Source organism: Telmatherina bonti, assembly GCF_933228915.1.
Source record: "Telmatherina bonti genome assembly, chromosome: 10".
Lineage (NCBI taxonomy): Eukaryota > Metazoa > Chordata > Actinopteri > Atheriniformes > Telmatherinidae > Telmatherina > Telmatherina bonti.
The window spans coordinates 7,399,126-7,416,434 of record NC_136628.1 but is presented as its reverse complement, the minus strand read 5'-3'; the positions used below and the strand labels follow the sequence as shown (position 1 = coordinate 7,416,434).

The 17,309-nt window shown below is 42.3% G+C and overlaps 1 protein-coding gene across 1 annotated transcript in view; it reads right to left on the bottom strand.

Moving 5' to 3' along the window:
- Positions 1-17,309, bottom strand: part of tmem132e (transmembrane protein 132E) — a gene marked incomplete at its 3' end in the record, with an annotated part of 191,656 nt that overhangs the window by 30,454 nt on the left and 143,893 nt on the right. Inside the window, exon 7 of the mRNA XM_079247143.1 lies at positions 5,436-5,715. Within this exon, the coding sequence (XP_079103269.1) occupies positions 5,436-5,715 (280 nt within the window). The remainder of the gene's footprint in view (positions 1-5,435; positions 5,716-17,309) is intronic.

Here is a 17,309-nt window from a genome sequence, read left to right as displayed (position 1 = left end):
GAGCCTGCCATGTGAATGTGGAGCCAACTTTTTTGTCTTGGTAAAAATAGTCACACACACTGAGGCCTACAGTGACGCTGGAGCAGTAAGGCGCAATTAATCTGATGCAACATGGTTCATGCTGTATATAGCTCATCATTATGTCTGTTTCTGGTCGCTGTAGAGCTTCTTTCTGCTTTGCTTATATGGATTTTATGAGGAAAACACGCATGAGGCATGTGATAGACAGCCTCTATTAGCAGAACTTAATATAAGAAAAGCTCAGACAAAATACAGTTTAATATCCAGAAAGTCAGCTGGGGTTAGGTTTGATCCATTTTTGTGGACTTAGATGACAGGTCAATTTAGTCTGAGTACACTCTGACTACAAGTTCAAGCCTTCATGTCGGGGAAGTGATGGGCGTTGTTGCTATGCTTTCCATCAGGATAATTAGTGCTGACGAGCACACAGATGCAACGCGCCTCCTAATGCTTGTTTCCACAAAACTTAAAGTGCTTCACTGCTAAGAGGACAGACTGATGAAATACTCATGTAATACCGCTTGAAACAGTGCAAATGAAAACTTTCAACATCCTGTAAACATTCAGGCAATTACACAGATGCCCACACAGCGAAGCAAGTAGAGGCGGCAGCTGCGAAACAAACTTCTGCATGGCAAAGAGCTCCCCTGACAGCTGCCCAGCTCTGCAGTACACCGGACTGCACACTGACCCCCACATTCAGAGGGATAAAATGACTTTCTTGGGGCATCTCAAACTCACTGGACTGATCAGAGTTTACAGTAATAAAATGTGGGAGTCTGTTTATATTTTTTCAGGGTGTTTGTAAAAGCTGCCTGCTGATACTTTTAAGTTTTAATATTTAAACATGAAGAATTTCACATTGATCGTTTGGTGATGCTGTGCTGCGTACAAATGTCTTGAAGGCGGAACTTTATGTCAGGCTCCTCAGTTGGTCCAGCGAGGACCGGGTTTTTCAATGCTCTCCTGCTCCAACACACCTGGATTAACTAACTTAATGAGTCATTGTGTATAACTTTGTAGGCTGTTGGTGTGTTGGAGCAGGTGAAAACTGAAAACCTGCAGGACTGTGGCGTAAACTGATGATCCGAGGGAAAATGGATCCATGTTTTCATGATGTTTCCATCAAATTCTGACAACAAGCGTCTGAATTTGGACCTGAAATGGAGACTCATTATGGAGTTTTCTATCTTCTGTTGTCCAGCTCTGGACCATGTTCCTTCATTCATTATCCTAACCGCTTGGTCCGATGTCTATCCCAGCAGTCTTTGGGCGTAAAGCGGGGTACAGCTCGACAGTCCATCACAGCAGACCACGTTTAAAGCATAGACTGTATATAAAGAGACGAAGCTCGGTGGGCGGTTCCTACCATCGCCATGTTGGCAGCACAATGCGGGTCGTCTTGCCTGGAAAATACAAATATGAGCAAAGAGGTGGACCTGAGAGGGGGGCTGTGAGCGTCATGGTGGATGATTGACATTGAGCGAAGTCCGAGCTTTCTGTAGCCAAGAGCTAACCGAGCTAACCTGGAGCTAACGGGAGCTAACCAGCTAACGGAAGTAAGCGGGCTAAAGCTAAGTCACGTTGTTAACCGGCTAAAAATGCGGTTGTTCTATGTTTTTCTTACTTGAAGCCGGAGATTGTTACCTGTCAATCAAAAGGACATGCCCATAAATATGCCGAACTTTTAGATTAAATTACTTTAAAACGGGCGAGTTTGAAAAAAAATTCACTCCCGCCACAGTTGTCATGAAGGTAAACCTGACCTATTGAACCTAAAATGGATTTTTGTACCAGGCTGTAAACATGTTTATTTCTGCTGTAAACATGATTATTTCTGCTGTGAAGTTGGTCTTTTTAACATGGGAGTCTATGGGGATTTGTTCTGTTTTGCAGCCCCTAGTGGATGAAGGGGGAACTGCAGTTTTATGCAGTTCTGCATAGGCTTCACTTTTAACCACCGGAGGTTGCTGTTTAGTTTAAAGTCACAATAAATCTCCTTTCTTCCTTATTCTGATGCTCAGTTTGAACTTCAGCAAGTTGTCTTCACCATGTCTTCATACACAGAAATGCTTCCATGATTGGATATGTGTGTAAAACAACAGAACAGGTAGACCTGACAGAGGAACCGGCATCTTCTGCCATGTGTGCGAGTTGCAACAAGGAATTTTCCATCCTACCTGCTGATCTCGGTTTAATTACACCTTCTGGATGTTTAATTTAACCTCCACAGCTCAGTCGCTTCATCATTATTCGTTATTTTCTCTAAAGCTGCCTGATATAACTGAAAAGTTTTCATTCAATATTGCAGTCACGCTCCTACAAAAAGAAAGACATCAAATAAATGTCTGAATTCTGCACAAGTGGAGCAATGCCGCCTCCCTCTTTTATTCATATTCATAAGCCGGTGAACAATTTGGATGAAATTTCAGGAGAGTCAGAAACTTATTTAAATCCTCAGACAGACTGAACTATTCTGCAAGAGGACCATTGTTGCAGATATGTAGGGTTCATTTTCAGAAAATGTCTCAGTTCTGGCAGTTTCTCTGCTCTCTGTACAATAACTGCTTTGTAATCTGAGTTTTAGCCGTCAGTCAGGTGATTCTGCAGAGATGTCATTTCTGCTTCCTTCATGTTGTTTTAGCTTCTGTTGTTCAGCTGGGACTTTTTTCAGTAGCTTTAAGCTTTTCAGGTATTCACCTGCAGAGGCGGCGCTGCAGGTGCAGGACCGCAGGTTTTAGAGCAGGTACGTTTTTAATGTGGTCATTGGCCGCTGATCATTTAGCTGAAGCATAATGAGTCCACGCCCTGCAGGGGTCTCTGATTTATGACAGAGTTAATGTCAAACCGCATCCACCTGTAAATCTGCAGATACTGTCATTAGTTTTATTGGTCACTTTAACTGTGGGGCATCACAAATGGCTGCTTGTGAGTCCTTCACTGACTTTTTCTGCAGTACTTCTTAATGTTTTTACCATGCGAACACATTTTCTGACCTTTTAAAGATAATGCAGTTTAAAAACTACAACTAAGTATTCCCAGGTGCTTCAACGGTTTGAGCAAATTATTCCACCAACTCAGACAGATTGTTGTGAGATTTGGTGAGTAAGTCACATCCGGATCCTCCTGCAGGATTAAATCTAACAACCCCTTAACCTCTCATCTCACACAGTCATCATGCTAAACGCTAACTTGTCCAGTACTTTAAATGAAGATATAATACTAGTGACATTGATGCCAAATCAGCCCTTTTTTGTCTTTAGTGAATATTCCAGCAGGATCGTGTGCTTGACTGTTGACAACTGCAAGTGTTATCATCGTGTAACCCAAAATATATTTGCAGAAATGAGCAATTAGTTAAAAGAGCTGATTTGTCTGCCTCTTAGGGCTGCTGGAGGGGCTGTAGACATGAACCCTGTTCAGTTTCAAACAGCTGTTAAAGCTGAAACATATTTCATTATTTTAATACATTCAGAAATATCTGACATGGACAATGCTGAGATGGTTTTTCCCTTAAGAGTTAAATTGCTGCTAAAATGTTGCGTTCAGAAGCACATCAGCCAAACTGCAGGTGTTGGGGGGGCCGTTCACACCAGGATCCAGCCCACTCAGGACCACTTGAAACCACCGGGATCAGGACAGGATGCCATGGCTGCAGTGCAGGACCCCAAGATGTATTCAAAGTTATCAAACTTAAAGAAAAACATCTGGAGAGCCACAAACATGAGCTGGGAACAGCCTCATGTAACATTTTATAACAGCTTGAAAAAAAAAACCCCAACAAATCTTAATTTTTACATAAATGTCACATTATTTCTGACCAGACCACCTCTACTACCATACAATGTTTATCTCAACCGAAACTTTAAAGATCCTTACAAAGCATGAAAGAACTTCCTGATCATCCCGATTGGCCGTTTTGTTCATTACATCTAAGTTATTGTGGCACGCTGCATCTGTTGGTAAGATGATGTGTAATTACGCTTCAGCCACTGTAAGCCATCCATCACTCATTGAAAATGGTGGATGAGAGACTTTTATCTTTCCTCCCTATTTTTCCAACATCTGATGCATTTATCAGGCAACAACTCTTTATCCTGACAGGCTCAAACTGTGATCTTTCATAGTGATCAAAACTCTCGCCAACCGCTCCTCTCTCTCTCTCTGTCCCCATAAATGAGCACTGAAGCGTCGGTAAATCACAGCCCAGGCGTAATAACTTGTGCCGCTTCCTTCATCAGGGCCTCTGAACCTGTCTCGGCTGACGCATTTACATGCACTTTATGTCAGATGGTTCTTTCACTTGAGAGAACATCAGCAGCAGCATATAGACAACAGGTTTTTGTTTCATAATACATGCAGGAAATATGTTAAAATGGAAAAGAAGGTGATTAAAAAAAAAACTAAACTTCTGTGACTGTTCCCACATGGTGTCACCATGTTAGTTGCAGAGATTAGTTAATACAGGACAAGAGAAACAAGCAAACAAATGCAGCTTCTAAGGAAACCAGAGGACATTAGGATGAATACTACTGTATAATTACTTCCCAAAGTGGGCGTTGCAACTATCGATCGCAGCTTATCTACTGTCTTTTGGGGTTAACTTTGATCTCCCATTGCTGTCTTCCTTAGTAATGAAGGATTAGCACAGACATTCAGGTCCTCTCTCTTTGGATAAATCTACCAAACTACATTTTTATTATGAATCACGTTAACTTGCTTGTATGTGTTCTCTTACAGCTCATTGTTTCCATATTACTACAAAAAAATAAATATAGTGACAAAACTGATATAAAGTAGCATTTTCCTCTAATCATGTCATCAAAAGCACTAGATCAGAAGGCATCTTTGTTTGTCAGAATTGCACATTTAAAGGATCCTTTTTTTATTAACTCATTTCAATATTCCTTCATGCCTAACACTGCTCAGATGTAGCCCTACATCTTGGCCTCATTTACTGTGCACAGATCTGTTAATATGCTAATCAGCCCCGCCTCTGCCGTGCCGCCGCTGCAGCTCCTCAGCCTCGACTCTGCTCCAACACTTTGGACGCTTTGGCTTGGCGACATTAGCGAAAAGCTAATAATATGTTGCTAATGTTCCTGACTGACAGCTCTGACAAGTCACTGGTTCCAGACTGTTGTTATGAGATGAAAATACTTGGCCATGGTTTGACATGGGCTGCTTATTCCGCCCAAGGAGCAGCATGTATTCATGCTAACGAAGTGAAAGGAATGATTTTCGAGGCAGTTTGAAACCTACTTGTTTCCTTTAGTCAGCCTCATTTTGTGTGGGTTTATTTGGAAGAAACGCCCTGCCTACGTGCTTGTTTCTTCATCAGATGCATCGTTCATCTTCCACACAACCCTTCATATTTCACTTCCAATTTATCTGATGTGTAAAAAGGAGTTTACCTTGAGTGCAGTTGATCCTAGCTCCAGGCCCACCAGGACTGTCCTGTCAACCAGCTCTGCAATCCTGGGGTCGGCCACCTTAAGGGAGTCCTGGACCAGGTCTGTGACATCCACCTGCCAGTCTGGCCCCAGCATGGTGATGACCTGGTCAGTCCCCTCCGTTGATGTGGTGTGGAACTGGGTCAGGACCTTGACCAGAGCCCGCTGGTACTGCAGGGTGCAGCCTCGACTCACCCGCCGCTCATCCTCGTCATCGTCTGTGTCGCTGTCTCTGGTGCTCCTTGGACGGACAAAAAACACAGAATTAAAATGTAACGTGGAACTTTACTTAAACACTCATCCATTTGCAAAAACAGAGTTGGAGGAACTGGAATCTAGACTTCTAGTATCTCTAAATTGCCTTAATGTGTCCATAACTTGCCACCAAAGCAGACGAAAGCAGCTGAAGAACATTAAGAGACAAGAGGAAAAACATCGGCAGTCATAATTCCTTTAAACCGAGCATCTGCTGCTAAGTTACACTCAGCTCAGTGTCACCATGCTTCATCTCAATTTGTGCCGTCTGTTCTTAACTGTCTCCACTCGTATTATAATTTGACATCATAATACTGAGGAGAAACTTGGTCCCACTCCAAACAAATGTATCACATTGTCTGTTCTTATGCAGTGGTGATGAGGAAAAGGTCCTGCATGCCAGGAAAGAAGGAATGATAATCACTGCGAAGTGGAGTATTGGATGGCTGCCCTTCTTATTCCACAGGAGCCCTGGGCAGTAAGGTTAAACATGCCAGGTGCATTCCCTACCAAGCACAATCTGCTCTACAACAAGATGTATGAGCCACCCAACTTCCCTCAGCAGGCTTGACAGTCAGCCAGTTCCTCCTTAAAAGTCACTTCTCTGCTTAATCTTTGCTTAGACTTAACCATCTGAATGACTTTAGATTCAGGAGCAGCAGCAGGCTGTTAGGCATTGACTAAGTGCAGGATTTCCTTCCCTTAATTCAAAGAATGATTATTCGGCTAAGCACTTCTGTCTCCAGGTCTCATAAATGCCTTAGACTCCCCAGACAATAAAATGCATTGCTCTCTAGACTTCCACCTTCTGAGTTTGATTAGTAATTTGTCTGCGCATACTGCCTCTCCTCAACTCCCTTCAGTACCTCAGGACTCTGCCTTTAATTTACCACTGGCAAGTTAAATGGTGTCAACACACAAAAGCTGCAAGGATTCTTTGGCAAACATGTCTACATGCACTATATGGGCACAAATGTTGGGCGACCCCTTCACATAGTTATATTCAGGTGTTCCAAGTAAGGTCCATGAAGACATGGCTGAGTGAGTCTGGTGGAAAAATCTGACTGGCCTGAGTCCTGACCTCAACTCAACAAAACACTTTGGGATTAATTAGAGCAGATACCGAGAGCCAGGCTTTCTCAGCCGACCAGTTACTGACCTCACCAATGCCCTCCAGGAAAAATGGTCAAAAATTCCCATGAACGCACTCTTAAACCCAGTGGACAGCATTCCCAGAGGAAATGAAGCTGCTATAGCTGCAGAAGGTGGGCCGATTCATATTAAACCCTACAGATTAAGAATGGGACACCCCTCCAATACTTTTAAAAAAGATGTATTTTTATGTTTCTTTTAAATGCATAATAAACAACGTCAACAGACATGTACAAACAGCCATCAGCAGTGCATATTTGTGTGGGTGTGTATATTTAAGTCAATAGATTTTGGATATATTTCACGTTATTGATGTGATTTTTTGTGATTGGATATTAGGTTGGATCCCTGGTGAGCTGCAGCTAATGGGAATCTACGATAAATAGTAAAACAAAAGAAAAAAAAATAAAACTAAAACTTACTAACAAACACCAAACAAGCAAAGAAAAACTTATTTCAATTAGTAAAGAAAGTGTGATTGTGGGGAGAAGTTGCATCTGTAAGAGTGTGTGAGTGTATATGAGTATGTGAATGTCTGTGTCAGGTGTCTTTGGAGGGGGATCTATATAAAAATGCAAACTTTCATAAACAATGAATGCACCACTATACTCAGGAGCAAATTCACAATGAAGAGCTGAAGAAAGAGAAAAGAGAGACAATGAATTGTTATCTGAGGCAGGTCTTCATCCCTTCCAGCGAAAGCCAACCTCCACCCCCACAGATCCATGACGGAGCATCACAGGGCACAAGGCCAGGGTGTGCCCCACCTGAGAGACCCCACGCCCTCCTCTTCAGGACCCACATCCACATCTCACTTTGGTCAATCTTGTTATGATTTGGAGGGGTATGAGTTTCTCTGCTAAGTGCATTTTAAAGACTGAGGTTTTACTGTGTAGGTTAGTAAACATGCACCCCACTTACTCTGTCTGGGTGTGTGAGTGTGTGTGTTGTTTGTGCTAACTGTATGTCTAAATGCATTAGACGAATGAAGAATGCAGTATGGGAACAACCCACACACCTCACTTAACCCTGTGACTATTGTGTATTTAGTTGCTATGTGATGCATTAAAATAAGCAGGATGTTGCGAACAGAAGCAGTCCTGGGTGGAGACCCAACATGTCCAACAAACCCTAACAGAGCCAACAGACCTTACAGAGACAATAGACCTAGCAGACCCAACATGCCCAGCAGACCCAACAAACCCAACATGTCCAATGAACCCAAACAGAGCCAACTGACCCTAACAGAGCCAGTTGACCGTAACAGAGCAAACAGACCCAGCATGCCCAGCAGACCCAACAAACCCACCAGGCCAAACATGTCCAACAAACCCTAACAGAGTCAACAGAACTTTACAGACCCAACATGGCCAACAGACCCAACATGTCCAACACCCAAAAGAGCCAACAGACCCAACATGTCCAGACCCTAACAGAGCCAACAGACCCAACATGTCCAGACCCTAACATAGCCAACAGACCCAACACACCTAACAGAGCCGACAGACCCAACATGTCCAGACCCTAACAAAGCCAACAGACCCAACACACCTAACAGAGCCGACAGACCCAACATGTCCAGAACCTAACAGAGCCAACAGACCCAACATGTCCAGACCCTAACAGAGCCAACAGACCCAACACACCTAACAGAGCCAACAGACCCAACATGTCCAGAACCTAACAAAGCCAACTGACCCTAACAGAGTCAACAGAACTTTACAGACCCAACATGTCCAGACCCTAACAAAGCCAACAGACCCAACACACGTAACAGACCCAACAGGCCCAACATGTCCAACAGAACCTAACAAAGCCAACTGACCCTAACAGAGTCAACAGAACTTTACAGACCCAACATGTCCAGACCCTAACAGAGCCGACAGACCCAACATGTCCAGACCCTAACAAAGCCAACAGACCCAACACACCTAACAGACGCAACAGGCCCAATATGTCCAACAGAACCTAACAAAGCCAACTGACCCTAACAGAGTCAACAGAACTTTACAGACCCAACATGTCCAACACCAAACAGAGCCAAGAGACCCAACATGTCCAGACCCTAACATAGCCAACAGACCCAACACACCTAACAGAGCCGACAGACCCAACATGTCCAGACCCTAACAGAGCCAACAGACCCAACATGTCCAGACCCTAACAGAGCCAACAGACCCAACATGTCCAGACCCTAACATAGCCAACAGACCCAACACACCTAACAGAGCCGACAGACCCAACATGTCCAGACCCTAACAAAGCCAACAGACCCAACACACGTAACAGACCCAACAGGCCCAACATGTCCAACAGAACCTAACAAACCCAACTGACCCTAACAGAGTCAACCGAACTTTACAGACCCAACATGTCCAGACCCTAACAGAGCCAACAGACCCAACACACCCAACAAAGCCAACAGACCCAACATGTCCAGACCCTAACAGAGCCAACAGACCCAACATGTCCAGACCCTAACAGAGCCAACAGACCCAACATGTCCAGACCCTAACAGAGCCAACAGACCCAACATGTCCAGACCCTAACAGAGCCAACAGACCCAACATGTCCAGACCCTAACAGAGCCAACAGACCCAACACACCTAACAGAGCCAACAGACCCAACATGTCCAGAACCTAACAAAGCCAACTGACCCTAACAGAGTCAACAGAACTTTACAGACCCAACATGTCCAGACCCTAACAAAGCCAACAGACCCAACATGTCCAGACCCTAACAAAGCCAACAGACCCAACACACGTAACAGACCCAACAGGCCCAACATGTCCAACAGAACCTAACAAAGCCAACTGACCCTAACAGAGTCAACAGAACTTTACAGACCCAACATGTCCAGACCCTAACAGAGCCGACAGACCCAACATGTCCAGACCCTAACAAAGCCAACAGACCCAACACACCTAACAGACCCAACATGTCCAACAGAACCTAACAAAGCCAACTGACCCTAACAGAGTCAACAGAACTTTACAGACCCAACATGTCCAACACCAAACAGAGCCAAGAGACCCAACATGTCCAGACCCTAACAGACCCAACGTGTCCAGACCCTAACAGACCCAACATGTCCAGACCCTAACAGAGCCAACAGACCCAACAAACCCATCTGACCCAACATGTCCAACAGAGCTAACATTTTCAAGCCCATCTAAAAGTGAGTTCTCCAAGTTATAATAAAAACATTTATTCATTGTTTTCTAGTTAATTAAAATACTGCTCTTTGACTTAGACAGGGATATCAGCAGTATTTTATTTTATTGTTTTTGGGATGTTCCAATACATTTGGAAGTATTTCCCATCTGTTCTCATCACTGGATGGGATTCTTGCAAGCCTGTGGAATATTTGCAGAAAGGAGGATGTATAAAGTCTTGTTTAGGTTTGGATATGATGATCATGAAGGAAACTTGATGTAACTCCATCATCAGGTTTTTAATTACTGTGTTTAATAATTTGTCTTCTAGTTTGGTTTAAGAGGATAAACGTAAGGAAAAGTAAAGGAAAACCTGCTGGACTGAGGCCTCTGTAGGACTGAAGCAAGTAGCTCTGCTGGCTGAGAAGTTTGGTTTTATTCTCTGAGTTTTAAGTGGGATTGAGCAGGTTTCCAGGAGGCACGGGGTGGACTCTGGAGTCCCCACTGAACATATCTGCTGCTCATTTTGAGCTGGATACTTAAAGACCTGCAGGAGCTCCAGTTTTCACCAGATTGCCATCCTATTATTGTGGCAATAAAGCTCTGCTAGCATTCTGCTCGAGACTCTGTGAATCCCTCTAACGCTGTTTCTCTTGCGTTCTCAGTACAAAGGGTTGCTGACTCTGCTCCACATTTCATCATCATCCACCAAGCAATCTCCGCTACCTGCTTACCCATCTGCTTGCCCTCCCTGCATCCTGGATTATCTTCACCACAGCCTGCAAACAATTAACCTTCTCCTCTTATACTGGACCCATTCTGGAACACAGTTAGCCTCAACTAGTCATTTTATTTTCCTCTGCAAATTCCTTTTTCTGATCCAAACTAACCTCCCGTCTCTTCCCAGAGAGAATTACCTGGACTGGATTGTTGTGGACTTACTGATACGCTCACTTTCTTTTTTTCCTCACTCATACTGTTGGTCTGCTTTACTTGTTTTCAGTGTTTGACTAATAGTTAAGTCTTCTTAAACATTACCCACATAATGGTCTGTGATCATCTGAAGTAAGTGTAAAAATGATGGAGAATCTTCCTCCTTTAACAGCTTCCTCATGCACTCATCGCGGATGCTTCCAGTCAAAATGTTTTACATAAAGGCAACGAAGCTGTAGTGTGATGAACCCCTGAGATCTGCAGTGTGAAGAACCTGAGACGGCTCTCTTGTTTCATGTACTGGTTGAGGTGTGAAAAGGTCCCAGTTTGGGGTAAAATTAGTTTGTTTGTTTTTTTTTATAACGGCACTACTTTATCAAACAAAACTCTCTAATCTGGAAAAAAGTTTCACCAGAAAAAGTTGATTTTTTCCTCAGACAAGTAGAACAAACAGATAGTCAGTCTATACTAATCTGGTTATGACAACTACATGGTAAAATTATGTTATCCTCCTTTAAAGGTGGAATATGTAAGATTTTCAATATTTTCAAAATAAGTTAACTAAAACGATTACTACAATCATAATTAGATAGTTTTTTAAACATGTAGGTTCCAGTCTGTCCATATTTGATGCGTTATTAAATTACAAGTTTAATTAATGACAAAGACCCTTCTTAAATGTTTGCCTACCAGTAAAAAAAAGTACTTTTTGTCATTTGTCATTAATTAAACTTGTAATTTAATAACACATCAAATATGGACAGACTGAAACCTACATGTTTTAAAAAACTATCTAATTATGATTGTAGTTATTTTATTAGTTAATTTATTTTGAAAATATTGAAACTCTTACATACTCCACCTTTAATGTCCACAGATCAAAACGTAATCTTTCTGTTTTCTTTCCAATGATGTGGAACATTTTAAAGCTCAACATCCAGAATGAAGTTTGATCCGTTTCTGTTTGAAGATTATATTATTTTGCATCTACATATCTGACTGATCAGGAAGAAAATTAGACTTGGTTATTGTAGTTGTTTTGTTTTTGTTTGTTTGGATGAAAATGGAAGCGACTGTTAAATCAGCTGTGACATCGTCTTATATCAAACTCTGGGTCCTGAACCAAATCAAATTAAAAATCATATAGTGGCAGAATTTGTGATAAACACTGAATTATCTAAACTTGCCTTGATATGACCCCTGATTGTATTTCATTTGATCGCAGACATGGAGAAACCTGACTTGTTTAAACCACTACTAACCAAGTGTAAAACATAACTAGTATGACAGAAAGTTTCAACAATCATAATCTTAAACATGAATTCTCATTTTGTTTTAGTTTTCCCTTGTAAGGTACCACTGAGTGTTTTAAAAGACTATAAGTGCTGGTTTCAGAGAAAAAACCGGGACTAGGCCTTAGCCTGTACTAGTTAAATCAGTAAGTCCATTCATTCATTTTCTGAACCGCTTATTCCAATTCAGGGTCGTGGGGAAGCTGGAGCCTATCCCAGCCGGCTTTGGGCGACAGGCAGGGTACACCCTGGACAGCTCGCCAGTCCATTGCAGGGCCACACACAGAGAGACAAACAACCACACTCACACTCACTCCTAGGGGCAATTTAGAGTGACCAATTAACCTATCATGCATGTCTTTGGATGGTGGGAGGAAGCTGGAGTACCTGGAGAGAACCCACGCATACACGGGGAGAACATGCAAACTCCACACAGAAAGGCCACTGACCAAACCAGCCAAGGATTGAACCAGCAACCAGTGCTAACCACTGCGCCACCGTGCAGCCCTAAATCAGTAAGTCTCTCTCTTAATCTTAGTCTAAGCCAAAAGTATCATATCTGATACACACCGTTTCTCTGATTGTTACACTGGAAACTTTTTAATAAAATCTGAAAATTGTGTCCTGCGCCGTCGTGGACATGTTGGTGAAACTGCAACAGAACGACATGATGCAGGAAAGATGCACAGCTGGGATAAACCATCATGAGGGCTGAAGGGAAAAGAAAAATAAATCTGTTTATTTAAATATTCATGAGTCTGTTTCAGTGACTGCATTTTAAATGAGTCTTTGTTAACTGGCTCTTCTGTCAGTCTTTACTTTGTATTGAACAAATGCGATCACATTGAAAGCAATAAGACAAACATATTTAAATGCTGCTTATTTAACTGAAGAGCTGCGTCTGAATTGTAAATCCTCGTTGGTCATGTCCTGCTTCGTCTGCGGGAACCGGCTCTTCGTCGGATCAGCACTGCGATGCTGCTTCAGGTAGTGGTGCAGTACTGCTGTAGCCATGACCCGCTGCAGCTGTAAACATGGGAACAGATTTTTCCAGAATCTTCCTCTTGTGCCAATGTCAGCTTTGTTATATATTTACTGTTCAGGTGTTGTGGGGTTTCAGTAAGGAGCGAATCAATTTACCCTGGCCATGTCCCCTGTCCCCAAGAAGTCCATCATGTCCTCCTCCCTCCAACTGAGCAAGCAATGAAGAGTTTAATAAAATCTGAGTGTTTCTTTCCAAGAGGACAAAGTATTTGAAAAGTGTGAATCAGGGGTGCATACACTATGAACAGTGATGGAAAACCAGTAGCTACGGTTCCTGTATTCCCCAGCATCAGGAGTTCCATCTACGCTGCCATTCATTCCTGGGAGGTGCTCATAGTCACAGAAATACACGTTTTACACGACCGGACCGGCAACTCCAGGAAACATGATGTTCACATATGGAACCAGCACTACACAAACCACCAGTTTTAAGAGGTTCCAGTTGTCAAAAACCTCAAAGTAAGAAGAAGTTTCTCCTTATAGACAGAGAGGAGCTTCAGCTCAAGCGGAGATATTAGTTCTGCAGCATTTTCTTTGTCATCAAAGCGGTCTCAAATAGAAATGTCATCAACATAACTTAGTGGATTCCTCATGTCTGCAGGTACTCTCATGGCAGGCCTTGGCAGTGCATGCTGGTCTTCCTTTAGATCAGGGGTCTCAAACTCCAGTCCTCCAGGGCAGCAATCCGGGAGGTTTTTTGTTGTTTTGACATTTAATGGATCATTGTGAAGACGTTGACCATAAGCAGTTTGACCCATTTGATTTGATTCATGTGTGCTGGACCAGGCAAACAAAGAAAACCTGCTGGATTTCGCCCCTCGCGGACTGAATTTTCACACTCCTGCTTTGAATAGTCCAGGTAGTCTGTGTTCTACTGCAAAGATTGAAGTTAAAACCTCCTCTTTTTAGGGATTAATTTAACCATGTAAGGCTCAAACCATGAAAAAATGGTGGGAAATGTAAATTTTTATTTTTTTTTTTGTAGAACGAGGTCTTTATTTAGTCCTTTAAACAACACAAAAAGTAACCATTTATTTGGAGAAATATCGGCCATTTATCACCATGATTGTAATCTTCTGCATCCTGGTATCAGTTAGAGGGCACAACCAGTATCAGATTATGCTCAGCATGATTTATAGCAAAATTTATAGCATAAAGTGATGCAAGATGTTTCAAAAACTGTATGTATTATATATGATATGTTTCGCTTTTTTTTTTCCAGATCAGCTCTAATTAACCTTCTATCAATGGGTTAAATTTAACTCTGAATAAGCTAAAACTTAACTTTATTTAAGCTAAGTTTCTGCAGGTGAATTAGGACAAGATTACCTTTACATGAGATAACTCCAAACACAACCAATTCACATGGACTAAGAAGAAGATTTAAGGAATATTTTATACACACATGTTGATTTTTAAGGTTTATCCAAATTCTCCAGCAATTCTCAAAATCATTCAATTAAAAAAATTGCAAGTCTGTTCAGAATAATAATAATAATAAAAAAACAGTTTTCAGAGCTTTTAGGTATCAATACAAAGAGTCCCAGAGAATAACTGGTCGGAAGCTGGTATTTCTACTGCATGGTTTTCTTTTTTTAAGCTGTCTAGAACATTTGATAGTTAGTCTTTGATGAACAGTATCCGAACTTATTCAATAACTGTGATTACTTCCAAGGACGTGTGTGAGACTTAAACAAACTGCAGCCTGTAACACGAAGCGATACGAGCCAACCCGCGTCAGGCGGATATTTTTTAGTTTCATTCCAGTGATTTCTGTACAACAGCATTCCAGCATTTTTCAGCTTTAGGTGAAAATGTTTAACATCTGTAGCATCACTTTTTACCATCCTGACAGGGCTGTTAAAGGTGGCCGCGCCAGGGAGATCAATCCACAGCCTGCTATGCATTTTGATACAGAGGAAGTCAAAAACAAATATGGTGCAGAGGCATGGAAGAAATCTCAATTAATCACAAAGGCACGATCACAAAACAACTAGAAAATGTGCTGCAAAAATTACTCATTTTGCAAAGAAATTCATGTAAATTTGAAGGAATTTCATTCATTCTGAAGAAGATTTACTCTACATGTGGAGCGGGATTGGGCCTGTGAGCTTTATAGTGTCATATCGTGTACAGGACGAGCTTTGTAAGAGAATGCATTTGGACTTTGAGTGTCAAAGTTATGACAGAGACTCTGCATTACAAACCACAGAGAAAAGAGAGGTAAAAGGAAGCATGAGCTGTTGGAAGCATTTTTTATTAGCACAAATTCCCAAACAGAGAATTTAATCAGAAACAATCGCTTTTTTTTTACCACTTTAAATGCACTGAAAACTTTGGAATCTGAATCTACTGAGCTCACTTCTCTACTCTGAATGCTTCTTGTCTGCAGCAACGTGCAGCGAGCTTCATGCTGGCTGGCTCCTCGTACGCCTCACAGTTACTATGTTTCGCTTCAAGAGCATGACAAGAATAAGAAGAATTATTCATGTCAAAATATTCTTTTCTAATACTTGACTTTTTAAAAAAAAAGTTAGTAGTCATGGCTTAGATTTATGTAACGCTTTTCAAGGCAGCCAGAAATGCATCAGTCAACGCACACTGGCAGCCTCTCCGACCTACACCAAGACAGTCGTTCACATTCACACACCAGCAATGCCGACGCTGGAGGCCAGGAGGGTGAGGTGTCTTGCCAGGGACACAACGACAGATGAGTGGAGGAAGCAGGATTCAAACTACCGACCTTCCGATCATGGAATGAGCAGCTTTACCACCTGAGCCCTGCCATGCCCTTAAATGAAGCTGGATTTATAACTGGATTTGGTGTCTATGTCAAGTGGCAACCTCCATGGTCAAAAGTGAAGCCTATGCAGAAATACATTAAAGTGCAGTTCCCCCTTCATCCACTAGGGGCAGCAAATCCTCATAGACTCCCACGTTAAAAAGACCAACTTCACAGCAGAAATAAACATGTTTACAGCTTGGTACAAAAATCCATTTGAGGTTTAATAGGTCAGGTTTACCTTCATGACAACTGTGGGGGGAGTGAATTTTTTTCTAACTTGCCCGTTTAAAAGTAATTTAATCTCGAAATTTGGCATGTTTAGGGGCGTGTCCTTTTGACTGACAGGTACTCGAGCTCCTGCTTCAAGTCAGAAGACCGTGGAACAACCGTGGTTTTTAGCCGGTTAACAACGTGACTTAGCTTTAGCCTGCTTACCTCTCATAGCGGTTTTGCTCCTGTTCTCTCCAGTTAGCTCCTGTTAGCTCAGATAGCTCTTAGCTACAGACATGTTGGAGCTGGCTGGAAGTCAATCATCCACCCCCACGTTCACATCCCCCCCTCTTTGTCCATTTTTGTATTTTCTGGGAGAGACATTACGTGTGACACTGCCAAGATGGCGATGTTAGGAACCGCCTGATGAGCTTCAATTCAGCTCTTCAGAAACCTACAGGTGACGTCATCCATCCATCTTTTATATACAGTCGATGATCTGTGTTTGTTAGGGCTGTGAAACGTGCTCTCGCACTCCAGCATATGGTTACGCTGTTGTGTCGCAGTTTCTCTCTGTGTTTACTGTACAAACGTGGCGAGAAGCTCCAGAAACATGTAATCACAGGGAAGTACTTCTGCACAACGGGGCTGCAAGAAGGGATGCCTGTGAGGTGGAAGAGGTGCTTCCATGGACCTGTGCAGAGCATATGGTGGTGTCACCACAACCAACCTTAAGTAGACTCTGAGGGAGTATAAAATCCTCTTTTTATTTCTTTTTATTTACATCCATGTGTCTGTGCTTCTATCCTCCATGAAAAGATCAGTTAGCTGGCTGCTGAAGTGCTCCGTATTTTGTTGTAGCTTTTAAAGTCTCTTGAACAGAAATAATAAAAAAAAAAAAAATAGTTATAAATTTTTCCTATTCCACCTGGCTGTGTGTTTTCAGCGTTTTCATTTCAATTTAGGAACATAATTCTCCATCTGGGGAGTGATACAAAGCAGAACAGT